The sequence below is a fragment of the Pezoporus occidentalis genome, unplaced genomic scaffold, assembly GCF_034315485.1.
Source record: "Pezoporus occidentalis ecotype Australia unplaced genomic scaffold, CSIRO_AGI_Poc_V1 ctg373, whole genome shotgun sequence".
Taxonomy (NCBI): Eukaryota; Metazoa; Chordata; class Aves; order Psittaciformes; family Psittacidae; genus Pezoporus; species Pezoporus occidentalis.
Genome location: NW_026915695.1, coordinates 32,541 through 52,396, shown reverse-complemented (window position 1 = coordinate 52,396; position 19,856 = coordinate 32,541). Strand labels below are relative to the sequence as shown.

The following is a 19,856-nucleotide window of genomic DNA, read 5'->3' as shown; positions in this document are numbered from 1 at the left end:
CTATGGGATCAGCACTGTCCTATGGGCTCAGCACTGTCCTATGGGATCAGCATTGTCCTATGGGATCAGCACTGTCCTATGGGCTCAGCATTGTCCTATGGGATCAGCACTGTCCTATGGGATCACCACTGTCCTATGGGATCAGCACTGTCCTATGGGATCAGCACTGTCCTATGGGCTCAGCACTGTCCTATGGGCTCAGCACCGCCCTTTGGGCTCAGCACCGCCCTTTGCTGGCAGAGCAGGCAGGATTCCTCCTCGCAGTCCCTCTCATTGCTTCCCAATGGCACGGGGACAGCAGGGATTTACCCCCACCTCTTGCCCCGGGGCTTAGCAATGGGCTCGGGAGAGCCCTGGTTTGCCTGCAGGGATCAGCTCCCAGGGAGGTTTGGCCTGGAAGGGCCCCATGGGGAGGGGATGGGGAAGGAGAGAGCCCTGGGGCCTCCTGGGCTTGGCTCTTCACCATCTCCCCCCTGCCTTGGTGCTAAGCTCAACTCTTCCCGTGCTCTCTGAGCCCATTCCATGCTGTCTGAGCCCATTCCATGCTGTCTGAGTCCATTCCATGCTCTCTGAGCCCATTCCATGCTGTTTGAGCCCATTCCATCCTCTTGAAGCCCATTCCATGCTGTTTGAGCCCATTCCATCCTCTTGAAGCCCATTCCATCCTCTTGAAGCCCATTCCATGCTATTGAAGCCCATTCCATGCTCTTGAAGCCCATTCCATGCTATTGAAGCCCATTCCATGCTCTTGAAGCCCATTCCATGCTATTGAAGCCCATTCCATGCTGTCTGAGCCCATTCCATGCTGTTTGAGCCCATTCCATCCTCTTGAAGCCCATTCCATGCTGTTTGAGCCCATTCCATGCTGTTTGAGCCCATTCCATTCTCTTGAAGCCCATTCCATGCTGTTTGAGCCCATTCCATCCTCTTGAAGCCCATTCCATGCTGTTTGAGCCCATTCCATCCTCTTGAAGCCCATTCCATGCTGTCTGAGCCCGTTCCATGCTGTCTGAGCCCATTCCATCCTCTTGAAGCCCATTCCATGCTATTGAAGCCCATTCCATGCTATTGAAGCCCATTCCATGCTACTGAAGCCCATTCCATGCTGTTTGAGCCCATTCCATCCTCTTGAAGCCCATTCCATCCTCTTGAAGCCCATTCCATGCTATTGAAGCCCATTCCATGCTATTGAAGCCCATTCCATGCTACTGAAGCCCATTCCATGCTGCTTGAGCCCATTCCATCCTCTTGAAGCCCATTCCATGCTGTCTGAGCCCATTCCATCCTCTTGAAGCCTATTCCATCCTCTTGAAGCCCATTCCATGCTCTTTGAGCCCATTCCATGCTCTTTGAGCCCATTCCATGCTCTTGAAGCCCATTCCATGCTCTTGAAGCCCATTCCATGCTACTGCCGTGCTGTTCCCCTGTGCTGGTCCTGCTCACTACAGCCTCTGAGCACGTTGGGAATGCTCCCCATCCCCATCCTCATCCCCATCCCCATCCCCGTCCCCATCCCAAACCCAACAAGTGCCAGCAGCTGGATCAGAGGAGCACGAGGAGCATCCTCAATGGGGTCCCGAGGCCACCTCTGGCTGTGGGGCTGGGCTCCCAGCTGCATCCTTGCTGCATCCTTGCTGCATCCCAGCTGCATCCTTGCTGCATCCCTGCTGCATCCCAGCTGCATCCTTGCTGCATCCCAGCTGCATCCCTGCTGCATCCCAGCTGCATCCCAGCTGCATCCTTGCTGCATCCCAGCAGCATCCTTGCTGCATCCCAGCTGCATCCCAGCAGCATCCCAGCTGCATCCCTGCTGCATCCCTGCTGCATCCCTGCTGCATCCAAGGTGCATCCTTGCTGCATCCCTGCTGCATCCCAGCTGCATCCCTGCTGCATCCCAGCTGCATCCCAGCTGCATCCCAGCTGGGCCTTGGCACCGGAGCAGATGCTGAGGGTTAAAGCTCATTGCTGGAAGACCAATGGAGCATCCCAGCCAGCACTGGGGGGGGTTGGAAGGGAGCCCAGGTTGTGGGGGGGGCCTGCAGCTCCTGGCTGAGATTTATGGGCTTTCATTAAGGGCAGGCTTTAATTAGAGCCAGGCTTATGAGGGGCTGGTGCCGCAGGGGGGGGATGCTGAGGGCTTTCATTAAAGGTGTTCCCAGCAGAGCTGCTGCTGCTCCCTCATCCTCCTGCCCCATTCCCTGGGATGCTCCTCCTCATCCCGGATGGCAGCGTTCCCATTGCCCTGCCTCTCACCCCAATGCATCCCATGCCTGTGCGTGGTGGGTTCCTCCCTCCTCTCTGACAGCATCTTCGGTCCATGCCCAGCTCCTCGCTGACCCAGACCCCCCCCCTCCCAAGCATCCTTCCCGATTCCCACCTCCTTCCTCCCGCAGCCCATTCCCACCGGATCATGAACAGGGAAGCAAACCCGGATGCTGCTGGGTTGATGGCTTGGAGCTGCTGCCCGCAGTGGGGCTTGATTTACAGCTCCTGGGGCTGATCCATCACCGTTCCCGGCATCCAGCACAAACAAGGGAGCTCCTAATTCTGGAGCAGGGCTGTTTCTCGTGCAGCTCAGATAAGGGAGGTTGGGAATGGGGCACACCCAGCAGCAAGCAGCTCTGAGGGAGTGGGATGGGAGCAGCAGCTCCTGGAGAACCAAAGGGATTTGGTGTCATGGAATGGGTTGGGATGAAGGGAGCTTAAAGCCCGTCCAGCTCCATCCCAATCCTGCCTGGTCCCTGTATCAGAGAGCTGGATAAAGGGATGGAGGGGATCCGCATTCGGACAACCCCACGTTGGGCAGGAGTTGATCTGCTGGAGCAATAGGAAGATTCCAAAGGGCTTTCCATGACCTTTAAGGCCCCTTCGGATCCATCCTGGATGGATCCATGGGCCAACGGCCTGAGGTTCAGCACAGCCCCGGTCACTCAGATCACCCCAACCCCACAGAGCGCTCTTGGCTTAGGGAAGCAGCTGGAACGGTTCCTTGGTGGAAAAGGAGCCGGGGTGTTCCTCAGCATCCTGATGGATGTGAGCATCCTGATGGATGTGAGCATCCCGGCTCCTCTCCACCACTGCATGGCCAAGGGGAAGAGGGGAGCTTGAGGTGGGCTCCGGAGCTCTTCCCTCTGAGGATGCTGAGGGGGCAAGAAGCCGGCATCCATAGGGAGCAGGGGATGCTCCCTGCCCTCGCTCCTCTCTTTGCCCCGTGTTTAAACCCCTCGGGGGCCGCGGATCCCTCCTGGAGGAGGCTGGAGGTGACGTTGGGGCTGCGCTGCTCCCTTTGCAGAGAGTGGGTGCTGAAGAGCAGCCTCCTCATCGCCATGGCCGTGTACACCTACCTGCGGCTCATCGTGGACCACCACGGCACGGCCCAGCTCCAGGGCCTGCGCCAGAAGGAGGTGGAATTCTGCATCTCCCTGCTCCGGGAACGGGTGAGCCCCAGGGATGAGGGCGCTGCCTCCATAGCGGTCCCCATTGCCCCTTGTTCCTTATGGAGCTGGAAGTGTGGTTATTGCCACCTTCGGAACCCGTCGCTCCCCCCCATTCCCATCACATTCCAGGCTGGAAAGGGGAGGCTTGATCTTCCCCCTGCATCATCCTTCCCATGCGGGGGAGGCACCGCGTGTGGCTGCCCGCATCCTGCCCTATGGGTGCTGCAGCTCCATCCCCATCGCCCCACGTGCTGCCTGCTCTCCCTTTCCCCTTGCCAGGCAGGAAGGACCAAGCCTTGGCATGGGAATGGCACATTCCCAAGCTCCTTGGTGGCTTTGCAAGAGAGGGAACAGCTTGAAATCGCTGCTGCCCTTTCCCTGTGCCCCCCCCTCCCCAGCCCCAGATTCCCATCCCACTGCTTCCAAAGGGGAGCAGGGATGCGGATGCCTTCCCCTCCGCAGCCCAGCGGTCCCTGAGGCTTTTCCATCCCTTTTTGTTCCAGTTCATGGACTGCTTCATGATCGGCCGGGACCTGGTGCGGCTGCTGCAGAACGTGGCCCGCATCCCGGAGTTCGAGCTGCTCTGGAAGGACATCATCCACAACCCGCAGGTCCTCAGCGCCCAGTTCACAGGTGAGGCCAGCGGCTCCATCCCAGCGCCCATTCCAGTGTCCCAGCACCCATTCCAGTGTCCCAGCGCCCATTCCAGTGTCCCGGCGCCCATTCCAGTGTCCCAGCACCCATTCCAGTGTCCCAGCGCCCATTCCAGTGTCCCGGCGCCCATTCCAGTGTCCCAGCGCCCATTCCAGTGTCCCAGCACCCATTCCAGTGTCCCAGCGCCCATTCCAGTGTCCCGGCGCCCATTCCAGTGTCCCGGCGCCCATTCCAGTGTCCCAGCGCCCATTCCAGTCCCGGCGCCCATTCCAGTGTCCTGGTTCCCATTCCAGTGTCCCGGCGCCCATTCCAGTGTCCCGGCGCCCATTCCAGTGTCCCGGCGCCCATTCCAGTGTCCCAGCACCCATTCCAGTGTCCTAGCACCCATTCCAGTGTCCCACCACCCATTCCAGTGTCCCACCACCCATTCCAGTGTCCCACCACCCATTCCAGTGTCCCAGCACCCATTCCAGTCCCAGCGCCCATTCCAGTGTCCCGGTGCCCATTCCAGTGCCCCAGCGCCCATTCCAGTGTCCCAGCGCCCATTCCAGTCCCAGCACCCATTCCAGTGTCCCGGTGCCCATTCCAGTGTCCCACCACCCATTCCAGTCCCAGCACCCATTCCAGTGTCCCGGCACCCATTCCAGTGTCCCAGCACCCATTCCAGTGTCCCAGCACCCATTCCAGTGTCCCAGCACCCATTCCAGTCCCAGCACCCATTCCAGTGTCCCAGCACCCATTCCAGTGTCCCCGCGCCCATTCCAGTGTCCCAGCGCCCATTCCAGTGTCCCAGCGCCCATTCCAGTGTCCCAGCACCCATTCCAGTGTCCCAGCGCCCATTCCAGTGTCCCAGCACCCATTCCAGTGTCCCAGCACCCATTCCAGTGTCCCGGCACCCATTCCAGTGTCCCAGCGCCCGTTCCAGTCCCAGCACCCATTCCAGTGTCCCGGCGCCCATTCCAGTGTCCCGGCGCCCATTCCAGCGTCCCGGCACCCATTCCAGCGTCCCGGCACCCATTCCAGCGTCCCAGCGCCCATTCCAGCGTCCCGGCACCCATTCCAGTGTCCCGGCGCCCATTCCAGTGTCCCGGTGCCCATTCCAGTGTCCCGGTGCCCATTCCAGTGTCCCAGCACCCATTCCAGTGTCCCAGCACCCATTCCAGTGTCCCGGTTCCCATTCCAGTGTCCCAGTGCCCATTCCAGTGTCCCAGCGCCCATTCCAGTGTCCCGGCGCCCATTCCAGTGTCCCAGCGCCCATTCCAGTGTCCCAGCGCCCATTCCAGTGTCCCGGCGCCCATTCCAGTGTCCCAGCACCCATTCCAGTGTCCCAGCACCCATTCCAGTGTCCCGGCACCCATTCCAGTGTCCCAGCACCCATTCCAGTGTCCCGGCGCCCATTCCAGTGTCCCGGCGCCCATTCCAGTGTCCTGGTTCCCATTCCAGTGTCCCGGCACCCATTCCAGTGTCCCGGCGCCCATTCCAGTGTCCCAGCACCCATTCCAGTGTCCCACCGCCCATTCCAGTCCCAGCACCCATTCCAGTGTCCCGGCGCCCATTCCAGTGTCCCGGCGCCCATTCCAGTGTCCCAGCACCCATTCCAGTGTCCCGGCTCCCATTCCAGTCCCAGCACCCATTCCAGTGTCCCAGCACCCATTCCAGTGTCCCGGCACCCATTCCAGTGTCCCGGTTCCCATTCCAGTGTCCCGGCGCCCATTCCAGTGTCCTGGCACCCATTCCAGTCCCAGCGCCCATTCCAGTGTCCCAGCGCCCATTCCAGTGTCCCAGCACCCATTCCAGTGTCCCAGCACCCATTCCAGTCCCAGCGCCCATTCCAGTGTCCCAGCACCCATTCCAGTGTCCCAGCGCCCATTCCAGTGTCCCAGCACCCATTCCAGTGTCCTAGCACCCATTCCAGTGTCCCAGCGCCCGTTCCAGTCCCAGCACCCATTCCAGTGTCCCGGCGCCCATTCCAGTGTCCCAGCGCCCGTTCCAGTCCCAGCACCCATTCCAGTGTCCCGGCGCCCATTCCAGTGTCCCGGCGCCCATTCCAGTGTCCCAGCACCCATTCCAGTGTCCCAGCGCCCATTCCAGTGTCCCAGCGCCCATTCCAGTGTCCCAGCGCCCATTCCAGTGTCCCAGCGCCCATTCCAGTGTCCCGGCGCCCATTCCAGTGTCCCGGCGCCCATTCCAGTGTCCCGGCACCCATTCCAGTGTCCCGGCACCCATTCCAGTCCCAGCACCCATTCCAGTGTCCCAGCACCCATTCCAGTGTCCCAGCGCCCATTCCAGTGTCCCAGCACCCATTCCAGTGTCCCAGCGCCCATTCCAGTGTCCCAGCACCCATTCCAGTGTCCTAGCACCCATTCCAGTGTCCCAGCGCCCGTTCCAGTCCCAGCACCCATTCCAGTGTCCCAGCGCCCATTCCAGTGTCCCAGCGCCCATTCCAGTGTCCCGGCGCCCATTCCAGTGTCCCGGCACCCATTCCAGTGTCCCGGCGCCCATTCCAGTGTCCCGGCGCCCATTCCAGTGTCCCGGCGCCCATTCCAGTGTCCCGGCGCCCATTCCAGTGTCCCGGCGCCCATTCCAGTGTCCTGGCACCCATTCCAGTCCCAGCGCCCATTCCAGTGTCCCGGCGCCCATTCCAGTGTCCTAGCACCCATTCCAGTGTCCCGGCACCCATTCCAGTGTCCCAGCACCCATTCCAGTGTCCTAGCACCCATTCCAGTCCCAGCACCCGCATAGGGAAGAGCACCTTCAGCCCCCGTTTATCAGCTTAAAGCCATTCCCTTTGTCCCGTCCCCTCCATCCCTCTGCCAAAGCCTCCTTCCAAGCAGTTTGCAGCCCTCCCTTCTCCCCATCCACCCCCCCCCCCCCGTTTTCCCCCGTGCCTCATCCTCGGTGCCTTTTCCCAGGGAGGAATTGCATTCCCATGCAGGATTCCCTTGTGCCATCCCTGCTCTCTGCCCGGGACATGGGGACCGTTCCCTGTTGGTCACAGCGTGGCACTTGGGGTCCGGAATTCCCTATTCCTCCTGCAGATCCCATCCCTGTGCAGCCTCTCTCCCTTTCTCCCAGCTCCTTCCTGGCATCCTTACAGTGATCTCCCTCCACCAAGGAGCCCTTTTCCAGCCTGATCCCTCTTGAGGGAGCGAAGCTCAATGCTCCGAGCTCAGCTCCATGCGGAGGCTGGCAGATCCCAGCCTGGATCCCGCTCATGCCCTGCAAGGGCTGAGCCTCCCCTCTCTCTTCCCAGGTGTCCTCCAGCTCCTGCAGTCCAGGACATCCCGCAAGTTCCTTGCTTGTCGCCTCACTCCCGACATGGAAACCAAGCTGCTCTTCATGACCTCGCGGGTAATTCCAGCGCAGGGACGGGGAGCATCCATCCCAATCCCATTCCCATTCCCTCGCCAGCACTGGAGCATCCCTGTGGGCAACGGGCAGCAGAGCTTTGCTGCTTCTGACAGCGACGGGGATGGCTCTGAGGCATCCATGGGAGGCCGGATCCAGCGTGGCCAGGGGATGTTGGCAGAGTGGAGCTTCAGGGATGGCGAAGGGATGCTCCGTGAGCCCCTCGCCTCCTCCCCTTCGCCCCCAGGTGCGGTTTGGGCAGCAGAAGCGGTACCAGGACTGGTTCCAGAGGCAGTACCTGTCCACCCCGGACAGCCAATCCCTGCGCTGCGACCTCATCCGGTACATCTGCGGCGTGGTGCATCCCTCCAACGAGGTGCTGAGCTCCGACATCCTCCCGCGCTGGGCCATCATCGGCTGGCTGCTCACCACCTGCACGGTGAGCCCGGGGATCCCCATCCCCATGGGAATGGTTTCCTGTGCAGGGAGCGGGGTTGGGATGCAGGAGGGAGTTGGGATGAAGGAGAGCAGCCCAAGTGCTGCTGCGCATCGGGTCCTTTGCGATGGGCAGCTCACTTCCAGCTTGTGCAGCCGATGCTTAAGGGGTTCCAATGGGGGTTTTGGGACCTTGCGGCTTCCCCGCTCTCCATCCCAGCCCATCCCGATCCATGATCCATAATGCACAGCCACTGCTGCATCCCCATGGAGCAGAGGCCTGGAGCTGCCCTGGCTCAAGGACTCCCCGCTGCTCCCTACAAGCTCTGCCCTGTTTCATGGGAAGAGCATCCCGGCTCCGGCAGGAGGAGCGCATCCGTGTTGGGAGCTCAGCACCTTCACCAATCCCATGTGTGCTCTCTCCCCGCTCCAGTCCAACGTTGCTGCTTCCAATGCCAAACTGGCCTTATTCTATGACTGGCTCTTCTTCAGCCCCGAGAAGGACAGCATCATGAACATAGGTATCCATGGGGAATCTGCCTTTGGATGCTCAGCGGTTGGGGAAGGGCAGCGAGAGGTAGAGGGGACGTGGTGGGGAAAGCCTGGGTCATGGAACCATGGATGAAGGCAGCTTCAAGCCCATCCAGCTCCATAGGCAGGGACACCTTCCACTGGGGCAGGGCATGGGGCAGCCACAGCTGCTCCATCCAACCCCATCCCACCGCCCTCGTGGGGACGAGCTGCTTCCCGTTGGGATCTGTTCCTCCCCACCCCATCCCTGCATCCCTTGTCCCAAAGCCCCTCTTCCAGGTTCCCCCGCAGCCCCCTTCCGGCGCTGGCGCTGCACCCGAGGGTGCATGCAAGGGTGCTGAGCGCCTCCCTTGCTGTGTCCGCATGCAGAGCCTGCCATCCTGGTGATGCACCACTCCATGAAGCCTCATCCTGCCATCACCGCCACGCTGCTGGATTTCATGTGCCGGGTGAGCTGCCCCTAGGGAATTCCACTGGGATTAGACCTGGATAAGGGGGAGGGCTGGGAAAGCATCGAGGCTCTTGGTGCACCCCAGGAGCATCCCTGGAGCTTGGAGTGGAGCATGGGGCCCCCCATAAGCAAATCCTTCCCGAAGGAAAAGGCTTTGGAATGGTCCCCTTTAAAGCCCTGAGGGCAAGCAGAATGTCCCAGCCCAGGCAGGGATCAGAGCCATCATCTCCCTGTCAAAGGCCAGGGAGCAGAGCTGGGGCTGCCCCTGCATCCTGCGGGAAGCAGGGATGGGAGCTGCCGGTCCCTGGGATAACGCAGGTGGGAGGGAAGGGCCGGTTGATGTGCAGGGAGCTCCCCTCTCCTGCAGCCATTGCTGCTGCTGGAGCCTGGCCCTGGGGCTCCCCACAGCATCCCGAGGGTGTTCCTCATCCCTGCTGGATGCCCTTCCCTTTGGGAAGGGGAAAGGGAAGCAGGAAAGGGCTGGTCCCCTTTTACCCCATCCGATGGATCCCACTGGATGCTCACCCCATGCTCCAGGTACCTGAGGATGCCCCAAGGAGCTGAGCCCTGGCTTCCTGCGTTAACCTGGAATTCTGCTTTCAGATCATTCCCAACTTCTACCCCCCTCTGGAAGCTCACGTCCGGCAAGGGGTCTTCAATTCCCTGACCCACATCGTGGAGAAGCGGGTCCTTGCGTAAGACAAATCCCAATAATGGGATGCTCTTGGGTCCATCCTGGTGCTGAGGCTTGGGGGGGGGGTCCCCAAAAACTGTAGGAGCATCCCCATGGCCAGCCCTTGCCATGCAGCTCCCGCTGGCCCCCAGAGCCATTGGGAAGCCCAAATGAGGGGAGCTTGTGGTCCATAAGGAAGCAAAGGGTTTTCCTCATCCTTTTCCCAGCCATTTGGCCCCTCTCTTTGACAATCCCAAGCTGGACAAGGAGCTCCGGGCCATGCTAAGGGAGAAGTTCCCGGAGTTCTGCAGTTCACCCTCACCCCCCATCGAAGGTAAGGATTGGGGCTGGGGGTGGAGGGGGATATTCCAGAGCATCCCCGTGTGTTCCCGGATAACCTGAGCCCCTTTTCCCAGTCAAAATTGAGGAGCCCGTTTCCATGGAGATGGAGAACCACATGGCGGAGAAGGATGACAGTTGCTATGACAACGCCGAGGCCGCCTTCAGTGATGATGAGGAGGATCTGAACAGCAAAGGTGAGGAAGGCTCCTCCTGCAGCACCTCCGCATCCTGTGGCCCCAGTGCCCTGCTCCACCTTCCCTGCAGGGCGAGGATCCCACACAATTCCCAGTGGGAATTGCTCACCCCCCCCCCACCACCTTGAGCTCCAGGTTTCCTTCTGTTGGGGTTGAGGCCAATGCTCTGCTGCTTCCCAATCCCGGGCAGCCAGCCTGGGATGTGATCCACAGCCATGCTCCAAGGAAAGCTGGGATCCATCCCCTTGTTATTCCCGGAGCTTGGACCCTTCAGATGTAGCCCTTTCCCCTCTCTCTCTCGGCATGGGACTGGTTGGGAATCCCTATGGCAGATGCTGCTCTGCTTTGGGAATGGGGCGTCTCAGGCTCAGGCCTCTTCATTGCTCATCCAACGTTGGTTTTCCTTACACTCCCTCCCTCTGGAATGGGGCAGAAAAGGCCGGGATCCCCTCTATGGATCCCCCTTTGTGGATCCGGAGGCATCTCAGGCTGTTCCTCCCCTTGCTGCTGGGACTTGTGTGGGGCAGAGGATGCGACCCTGGGCTCCAGCATCCCCCTCAGTAGCCCCATTGAGCTGTGCTGCCCGCTTGGGACCCCCAAGAGGGCCCCAGTGACAGCAAAGGACAGCGGCCACCTTGTGCCATCCCTTGGTGGCACCTCCTGGTGCTTCATCCATGGAGCAGCTTGGGAAGCTCCATGGAATGGGAGCCACAATTCCAACCACCTTCCCCCCCCCCCGAACCCATCCTGCATCCCTATTCCTGGTACCCTCAACACGGTTTGGAAGGGGGAAAGCAAGAGATGAGGCCGGAGCAGTGCCCCCCCCAGCCCCTCCCAGCCCCACACATCTAGGGCAGAGATTGGCCCCTTCCACCGTTGCTTGCTTTGCTGCAGGAAAGAAGAGGGAATTCAGGTTCCATCCCATCAAGGAAGCCATCGTGGAGGAGCCTGTGGACATCACCCCCTTCCTGGACCAGCTGGACGAGTCCCTGAAGGATAAGGTCCTGCAGCTGCAGAAGGGGAGGTTGGTGATGCTCGCTTGTGTCGACCCCTTTCCGGGATCCTCATTCCCCCTTGGAATGACGGATGGGATGCTTGGAACGCTCAGAGCAATAGGGAAAGGCAAAAGGCTCCACGCTGCACGCTCTGCTGGGGGATCGAGGGATTGAGGTGATGCAGGCCCCTTGGGATGCATCCCCACGTGGTCCCTGCGCTTCCCAACCCCGGATTCCCAATGCCCTTGGAATGAGCTCCTCCTAAAGGAGGTTCTAAAAGGCTCTGGCTTTGCAGACCTTGGCACGGGGGCTCATTCCATGGGATTTCTGTGCCCAGGGCTGGAATTGCACTTCAGCAATGGGCTTTCGAGCCCATTCTCCTCCTGTCTGCCTGGCACCAGCACCCATCCAAACTGGTGCCGGGCCTGGGGTTTGCTCCCAAGCACGGAGCCCCCCCCTTTGTCCCTGCTCCCGGCACCTTTCCTCCGTTCACTTGGATTTCCTCTTGGATTTGTGCTCCAGCGACACGGAAGCCCAGTGTGAGGTCATGCAGGAAATCGTGGATCAAGTCCTGGAGGTAACGGCCCAATCCCTGGGATTTCACTCTGGGAAAGCAGCAGCAGGGATGGGGGCTTTGGGGTGAAGGGACCCTAAAGCTCAGCCTTCCACTGGAGCATCCCTCCGGGATGCGGCTTCTCCCTTCATCCCAGCGCCCCTTTGGGAGCCTCCTGCTCCCTGCTCTGGGAATACTGCAGTTGGGTGGTGGAGGACTCCATCCCTTGCTCCCTTTAGACTCAAGGGGCCCTTGAGCTGCTTCTTCCCACTGGGAACACTGGGAAAGGCTTTGCCAAGGGGAATTCCTCCCTGCCAAATGGGGCAGGAAGACGACTGCGAGCATCCCTGCGGCCGGGCATCCTCGTGCTTCCTGCCCTCATCCCTCCCTTTCCCCCTTGCCAGGAGGACTTTGACTCGGAGCAGCTCTCGGGGCTGGCCTCCTGCCTGCAGGAGCTCTTCAAGGCTCACTTCCGAGGGGAGGTTTTGCCGGAGGAAATCACGGAGGAGTAAGGAGCAATTCCCCCGGGATTCCCTTGGGATTGGGGCCCGTTGGCAGGAGCATCCCGGCGACGCGGGGGGCTCCCACCCTGGTACCCACCATTGGAGCACCCGGAGCTCTGAGTCCTGGCCTCATCCTGCAGGTCCCTGGAGGAGTCCGTGGGGAAGCCGCTCTACCTAATATTTAGGTAGGGCTATTCCAGAATCCTGGCATTGCTCTGGGAAGGGAGGCCTTGGTGCCAGCGTGGGTCCGGCTCGTCTGGGGGGGGGCTCCGGAGAGGGGGAGTTTGTGGGCTCCAAGCCAGGGATGGGGGAGATGGGCATGGAAGCATCATGGAATGGGTTGGGATGAAGGGAGCTGATGGGGGAGATGAGCATGGAAGCATCCCAGCACCATGGAATGGGTTGGGATGAAGGGAGCTGAAAGCTCATCCAGCTCCAAGCCAGAGATGGGGGAGATGGGCATGGAAGCATCATGGAATGGGTTGGGATGAAGGGAGCTGATGGGGCAGATGAGCATGGAAGCATCCCAGCACCATGGAATGGGTTGGGATGAAGGGAGCTGAAAGCTCATCCAGCTCCAAGCCAGAGATGGGGGAGATGGGCATGGAAGCATCATGGAACCATGGGATGGGTTGGGATGAAGGGAGGAGCTGATGGGGGAGATGGGCATGGAAGCATCATGGAATCATGGAATGGGTTGGGATGAAGGGAGCTGATGGGGGAGATGGGCATGGAAGCATCCTGGAACCATGGGATGGGTTGGGATGAAGGGAGCTGAAAGCTCATCCAGCTCCTGTGCAGAGATGGGGGAGATGGGCATGGAAGCATCATGGAACCATGGGACGGGTTGGGATGAAGGGAGCTGATGGGGGAGATGGGCCTGGAAGCATCATGGAACCATGGGATGGGTTGGGATGAAGGGAGCTGATGGGGGAGATGGGCCTGGAAGCATCATGGAACCATGGAATGGGTTGGGATGAAGGGAGCTGATGGGGGAGATGGGCCTGGAAGCATCATGGAACCATGGAATGGGTTGGGATGAAGGGAGCTGATGGGGCAGATGAGCATGGAAGCATCATGGAACCATGGAATGGGTTGGGATGAAGGGAGCTGAAAGCTCATCCAGCTCCTGAGCAGGGATGGGGGAGATGGGAATGGAAGCATCCCAGCACCATGGGATGGGTTGGGATGAAGGACGCTGATGGGGGAGATGGGCATGGAAGCATCATGGAGCCATGGGAGGGGTTGGGATGAAGGGAGCTGATGGGGGAGATGGGCCTGGAAGCATCATGGAATCATGGAATGGGTTGGGATGAAGGGAGCTGATGGGGGAGATGGGCATGGAAGCATCATGGAACCATGGAATGGGTTGGGATGAAGGGAGCTGATGAGGGAGGTGGGCCTGGAAGCATCCCGGAACCATGGAATGGGTTGGGATGAAGGGAGCTGATGGGGCAGATGAGCATGGAAGCATCATGGAACCATGGAATGGGTTGGGATGAAGGGAGCTGATGGGGGAGATGGGCATGGAAGCATCATGGAACCATGGAATGGGTTGGGATGAAGGGAGCTGATGAGGGAGGTGGGCCTGGAAGCATCCCGGAACCATGGAATGGGTTGGGATGAAGGGAGCTGATGGGGCAGATGAGCATGGAAGCATCCCGGCACCATGGGATGGGTTGGGATGAAGGGAGCTGATGAGGGAGATGGGCATGGAAGCATCCTGGCACCATGGGATGGGTTGGGATGAAGGGAGCTGAAAGCTCATCCGGCTCCTGAGCAGGGATGGGGGAGATGGGCCTGGAAGCATCCCGGCACCATGGGATGGGTTGGGATGAAGGGAGCTGAAAGCCCATGGACGGGGGCAGCTCCCAGTGGCCCAGGCTGCTCCAAGCCCCATCCAGCGTGGAGCAGTGAAGGCCCCCGGGGCCGTGGGTGCCTCCTCTCCTCCCTGTCCCAGGGATGCTCCCGCCGGGCTCCCCGGGGTCACGCGCCTCTCCCCTGTATCCCGAAGGAATCTCTGCCAGATGCAGGAGGACAACAGCGGCTTCTCCCTGCTGCTGGACCTCCTCTCGGAGCTCTACCAGAAGCAGCCCAAGATCGGGTACCACCTCCTCTACTACCTGAAGGCCAGGTAGGGCCCGGGGGGGGGAGCAGCGCCGGGAGCCGCTGGGATTCCACTGGGATCGAGCTGCGCCCAGGGCACGGCGCAGGGATGCAGCCGGTGCCGCTCACCCACCCTGCTCCTTCTCCCTCCTCCTCTTCCTCCTCTTCCTCCTCATCCCCCTTCCTCCTTTCTCCTTCCTCCTCTTCCTCCTCTTCCCCCTTCCTCCTCTTCCCCTTTCCTTCTCTTGCTCCTCTTCCCCCTTCTTCCTCCTTCCTCTCCCTCCTCTCCCTCCTCCTCCCCTTCCTCCTTCCCCTCTTCCCCCTTCCTCTTCCCCCTTCCTCTTCCTCCTTCCTCCTCTTCCTCTTTTCCTCCTCTTCCTCCTCTTCCCCCTTCTTCCTCCTCTCCCTCCTCTTCCTCCTCCTCCCCTTCCTCCTCCTCCCTCTTCCCTCTTCCTCCTCTTCTTCCTCTTCCTCCTTCCCCTCTTTCTCCTTCCTCCTCTCCCTCCTCTCCCTCCTCTTCCTCCTCTTCCCCCTTCTTCCTCCTCCTTCCTCCTCTCCCTCATTTCCCTCCTCCTCCTCCTCTTCCTCTTCCTCCTTCCCCCTCTTCCCCCTTCCTCTTCCCCCTTCTTCCTCCTTCTCCCTACTCCTCTTCCCCCTTCCTCTTTCTCCTTCCTCCTCTTCCCCTTTCCTTTTCTTGCTCCTCTTCCCCCTTCTTCCTCCTTCCTCTCCCTCCTCTCTCTCCTCCTCCTCCTCTTCCTCCTTCCCCCTCTTCCCCCTTCCTCTTCCCCCTTCTTCCTCCTTCTCCCTACTCCTCTTCCCCCTTCCTCTTCCTCCCTCCTCTTCCCTCTCCCTCCTCTTCCCCCTCTCCCTCCTCCTCCTCCTCCCCTTCCTCCCCACCACCCCCCCCTGCAGCAAAGCAGCCGCGGGCAAGATGAGTCTCTACGAGTGCTTTGCGCAGGCCACGCAGCTGGGGGACCTGCACACCTGCCTCATGATGGACATGAAGGCCTGCCAGGAGGACGACGTGCGCCTGCTCTGCTACCTCACCCCCTCCATCTACACCGAGGTCCGGCAGGCGCAGCGCAGGCATCCTGCAGCCCCGGGCCCGGGGTGGGGTGGGATGGGGATGGGGATGGGATGGGATGGGGATGGGGATGGGGATGGGATGGAGATGGGATGGGATGGGGATGGGATGGGGATGGGATGGGATGGGGATGGGATGGGGATGGGGATGGGATGGGGATGGGGATGGGATGGGATGGGATGGGGATGGGATGGGATGGGATGGGATGGGATGGGATGGGATGGGGATGGGATGGGGATGGGATGGGATGGGGATGGGATGGGGATGGGATGGGATGGGATGGGGATGGGATGGGATGGGATGGGGATGGGATGGGATGGGATGGGGATGGGATGGGATGGGATGGGGATGGGATGGGGATGGGATGGGATGGGGATGGGATGGGGATGGGGATGGGATGGAGATGGGGATGGGGAGGGGATGGGATGGGGATGGGATGGGGATGGGGATGGGATGGGATGGGATGGGATGGGGATGGGGATGGGATGGGATGGGATGGGATGGGGATGGGATGGGATGGGGATGGGGATGGGATGGGGATGGGATGGGGAGGGGATGGGGATGGGATGGGGATGGGATGGGATGGGGATGGGGATGGGATGGGATGGAGATGGGATGGGATGGGGAGGGGATGGGATGGGGATGGGGTGGGGATGGGGATGGGGATGGGGATGGGGATGGGGATGGGGATGGGATGGGGATGGGGATGGGGATGGGGATGGGATGGGGATGGGATGGGGATGGGGATGGGGATGGGATGGGGTGGGGATGGGTTGGGGATGGGGATGGGGATGGGGTGGGATGGGATGGGGATGGGGATTGGGATGGGGATGGGGATGGGATGGGGATGGGGATGGGGATGGGGATGGGGATGGGGATGGCTCCCATCCCTGCCTCTTGGTCACAGCCTTTCCCTTGAGGTGCTGCTTGCTTCCAGGCAGCAGCCAGGGCTGGAGGGAGGGGAACCTCCCCTCCAGATGCATGGAGAGGCCCCAGCTCTGCCCCTGCATCCTCGTTCCCTGCTCCAGCAGGGGCATCCCCAGGCACTGGGGCTCTGCAGCCCCATTCCATAGGCAATTCCCATGGGGAAAAGGGGCTTGGGAACACCATGGAGAGGGCAGAGAACCCTTTGTGTCCCCCCCAGGCCATGCTCCGGGGGGGAATCCCGCAGTGCACAAGGAGCAGGGATAGGGAAAGCGGTGGCATTCCAAGCACTCGGAATTCCACCCCCTCCACCCCGCTCAGCTCTGCGGGGTCCCAATGGGCTCAGCTCCCTCGGCTCCTCTTCCCATTCCAGCTTCCCTTGGTGATGGATGCTGGTTCTGCCCCATCCCTGCGGCACGAGGATGCAGGGAGCATCACACGCTGCCCTCGGCGATGGGCTCCGGGGGGGCTCTTCCCTGGCCTCTTCCTTGTGTCCCTTCCCAAATCCAGCTTTCCTTTGCCTCCCGTAGTTCCCGGATGAGACCCTCCGGAGCGGGGAGCTGCTCAACATGATCGTGGCCGTCATCGACTCCTTCCAGGTCCGTGCTTGTCCCTTCCATTCCCAAGAGCTGGAAGCGTGGAATCACCCATCCATAGGGATGCGCCCGTGCTCCTTTCCTCCTCCTCCTCCTCCTGCCCCTTCTTGAGCGAGGCCAAGCTGATCCCTGCACCTCATTCCCATAGGGATTGGCTCCTCAAGCTGATCCCTGCACCTCATTCCCATAGGGATTGGCTCCTCAAGCCGATCCCTGCACCTCATTCCCATAGGGATTGGCTCCTCAAGCTGATCCTTGCACCTCATTCCCATAGGGATTGGCTCCTCAAGCCGATCCCTGCACCTCATTCCCATAGGGATTGGCACCTCAAGCCAAACTCTGCACCTCATTCCCATAGGGATTGGCTCCTCAAGCTGATCCCTGCACCTCATTCCCATAGGGATTGGCTCCTCAAACTGATCCCTGCACCTCATTCCCATAGGGATTGGCTCCTCAAACCGATCCCTGCACCTCATTCCCATAGGGATTGGCTCCTCAAGCCAATCTCTGCACCTCATTCCCATAGGGATTGGCTCCTCAAGCCCATCTCTGCACCTCATTCCCATAGGGATTGGCTCCTCAAACTGATCCCTGCACCTCATTCCCATAGGGATTGGCTCCTCAAGCTGATCCCTGCACCTCATTCCCATAGGGATTGGCTCCTCAAGGCGATCCCTGCACCTCATTCCCATAGGGATTGGCTCCTCAAACTGATCCCTGCACCTCATTCCCATAGGGATTGGCTCCTCAAGCTGATCCCTGCACCTCATTCCCATAGGGATTGGCTCCTCAAACCGATCCCTGCACCTCATTCCCATAGGGATTGGCTCCTCAAGGCGATCCCTGCACCTCATTCCCATAGGGATTGGCTCCTCAAGCTGATCCCTGCACCTCATTCCCATAGGGATTGGCTCCTCAAACTGATCCCTGCACCTCATTCCCATAGGGATTGGCTCCTCAAGCCAATCCCTGCACCTCATTCCCATAGGGATTGGCTCCTCAAGCTGATCCCTGCACCTCATTCCCATAGGGATTGGCTCCTCAAGCCAATCCCTACACCTCATTCCCATAGGGAGGCTGAGCCCAAGCCGCTGCATCCCGGCATCATTCCAGGAGGGAATCGGTGGCTTTGCAGCCAATCCATCACCACCGGGCTCCCTCCTAGCCCCCCTGAGGCAGGTTTATGGGGGGCAGCAGCAGCAGCAAGCCCAGGCAGGAGGTGCTGAGCCCCGATGGGCGCAGGCAGGATGCAGGCAGCGCATTCCCATCTCCTGGTGGGATGCATTGCAGCCTCCCCCCTCTCCTTCCCTTTGGGAGATGGATCCCTATGGAATAGCTGAGCTGCCCGCAGCAAGCCAGGAATAGCAGGGCAGGAATGCTCCGCCGTCTGCTGATGTGCTGATAACCCTTGAACCGCCCTCATTTCTCCATCATTCCTGGGCTGTTCCTGCTATTCCCGGCCTGGAACGCCGCTCCTTGGAGCCAGAGCTGGGTACAGGAAGGGTTGGAGCCCTGATGCCCTGACCCCCCCCACTTCATGCCCAGCCCCTCACTTCCCTCCCTCCCTCCCTCCCCTGCTCCAGGATTTGTTATTCCCACCAGAGCTCCATGGGTTTCCTCTCCCCTCCTTCCTTCCTTCCTGTTATTCTTCCTGGCTCCTTGGCCCTTGTGCCCAGCGCTATGGGGCAGAGCTATGGGGCAGAGCCATGGGGCTCTATGAGCTTCCAGCACCCTGTGCTCTGAGCGAGGCTGAGGAGCAGGGAGGGATGGAGCTGGGAGCCCAAGGTGGGGGGGGCACAAGCAGGGAATGGCGCTCCCCTCCCTGCATTCCATGGGATGCAGGGATGCAGGGGTGGGTCAGTGCCGTCTCCATCACCCCTCTGGCAGGTTCAAGCCCTTCCCCTTGGCCCCATCACTAGGATGATGTGGATGCATCAATGGAGCCGCAGCTCTCCAGCCTTATCCCATGGGAAGGTTTCCCCCCCCACCCCAATCCCTGTTTGTCTCCGTTTCCCAGTTGCAGGAGCTGGTTTGCCACGTGATGATGGGCAACCTGGTCATGTTCCGCAAGGATTCCGTGCTCAACATCCTCAGTGAGTAGCTCTGGAGCATCCCATGCTGCAGAGAGACCCCCCTACACCCCCCCCAACCCCACATCCACCCTTTCTATCCCTATCCCTATCCAACCATACCGGTGCAGCCTCTTCCCCAATGCATTGGGATGGGATGGGATGGGAGAGGTTGGGACCCTTTGGTTCCTGTTGGATGCCACCCCCCCCCTCACCCTGCTTGATGTGGCCCTTGGACCGTTCCTCTTAAGCCCCTCGGATGGAGCCCACTGCACCTGGTACCTGCAATCACTGCCCCCCCCCCCCCCAGCATCCCCACTCTTGAGCAGGATTTGGCCTCCCCCTCGCACCCATCACGGGGTGGAAAAGCCCCCCCAAGCCCAAAGCCCCCCCATTCCCTTCTCCATGCTGGTCCTGATGGGTGCCCTCATTGTGCTGTGCCCCCCCCCACCCTCTCCCTATAGTTCAGAGCCTGGACTGGGAGACCTTTGAGCAGTACTGCACGTGGCAGCTCTTCCTGGCGCACAGCATCCCCCTGGAGACCATCATCCCCATCCTGCAGCACCTCAAGTACAAAGGTGAGCTGAGCCCCTGCGTGCAGGATGGGACCACCAGGAGCTCGTCACCGAGCATCTCCTCTCGTTGCAGACCACCCCGAGGCCTTGTCCTGCCTGTTGCTGCAGCTGAGGAGGGAGAAGTAAGTGCTGTGCGATGCTTGGGGGGTGTGTGTGTGTGTGGAGGCTTGGGCAGCATCACTGGGGCAGGGCCATGGGGATGCCCCCCCTACCCCCCCCAAGCTTGAATCCTTTAGGATTCAGGTTGGAAAACCCCTCCTCTTGCTGCTCCCCCCATTGCTCTGGGTGCAAGTCCTGTCCTGGCTCCCATTCCCTACCATAGGGCAGCATCCCCTGCCTCCTGGAGGGCATGGAGCTGGCTTCCCCTCCCTGCGGGGCTGGATTGG

General features: G+C 60.7%; 1 protein-coding gene across 1 annotated transcript in view; it reads left to right on the top strand.

The window, feature by feature from the left end:
- Nucleotides 1-19,856, top strand: part of INTS3 (integrator complex subunit 3) — a 38,914-nt gene that overhangs the window by 13,220 nt on the left and 5,838 nt on the right. Inside the window, exons 7-25 of the mRNA XM_062631739.1 lie at nucleotides 3,293-3,437; nucleotides 3,941-4,070; nucleotides 7,345-7,442; nucleotides 7,687-7,878; nucleotides 8,308-8,395; nucleotides 8,775-8,854; nucleotides 9,460-9,551; nucleotides 9,757-9,863; nucleotides 9,946-10,065; nucleotides 10,960-11,089; nucleotides 11,583-11,637; nucleotides 12,018-12,121; nucleotides 12,257-12,301; nucleotides 14,131-14,250; nucleotides 15,135-15,288; nucleotides 16,761-16,829; nucleotides 18,844-18,919; nucleotides 19,360-19,473; nucleotides 19,544-19,592. Coding sequence (XP_062487723.1) covers nucleotides 3,293-3,437; nucleotides 3,941-4,070; nucleotides 7,345-7,442; nucleotides 7,687-7,878; nucleotides 8,308-8,395; nucleotides 8,775-8,854; nucleotides 9,460-9,551; nucleotides 9,757-9,863; nucleotides 9,946-10,065; nucleotides 10,960-11,089; nucleotides 11,583-11,637; nucleotides 12,018-12,121; nucleotides 12,257-12,301; nucleotides 14,131-14,250; nucleotides 15,135-15,288; nucleotides 16,761-16,829; nucleotides 18,844-18,919; nucleotides 19,360-19,473; nucleotides 19,544-19,592 — 1,968 coding nt within the window. The remainder of the gene's footprint in view (nucleotides 1-3,292; nucleotides 3,438-3,940; nucleotides 4,071-7,344; nucleotides 7,443-7,686; nucleotides 7,879-8,307; nucleotides 8,396-8,774; nucleotides 8,855-9,459; nucleotides 9,552-9,756; nucleotides 9,864-9,945; nucleotides 10,066-10,959; nucleotides 11,090-11,582; nucleotides 11,638-12,017; nucleotides 12,122-12,256; nucleotides 12,302-14,130; nucleotides 14,251-15,134; nucleotides 15,289-16,760; nucleotides 16,830-18,843; nucleotides 18,920-19,359; nucleotides 19,474-19,543; nucleotides 19,593-19,856) is intronic.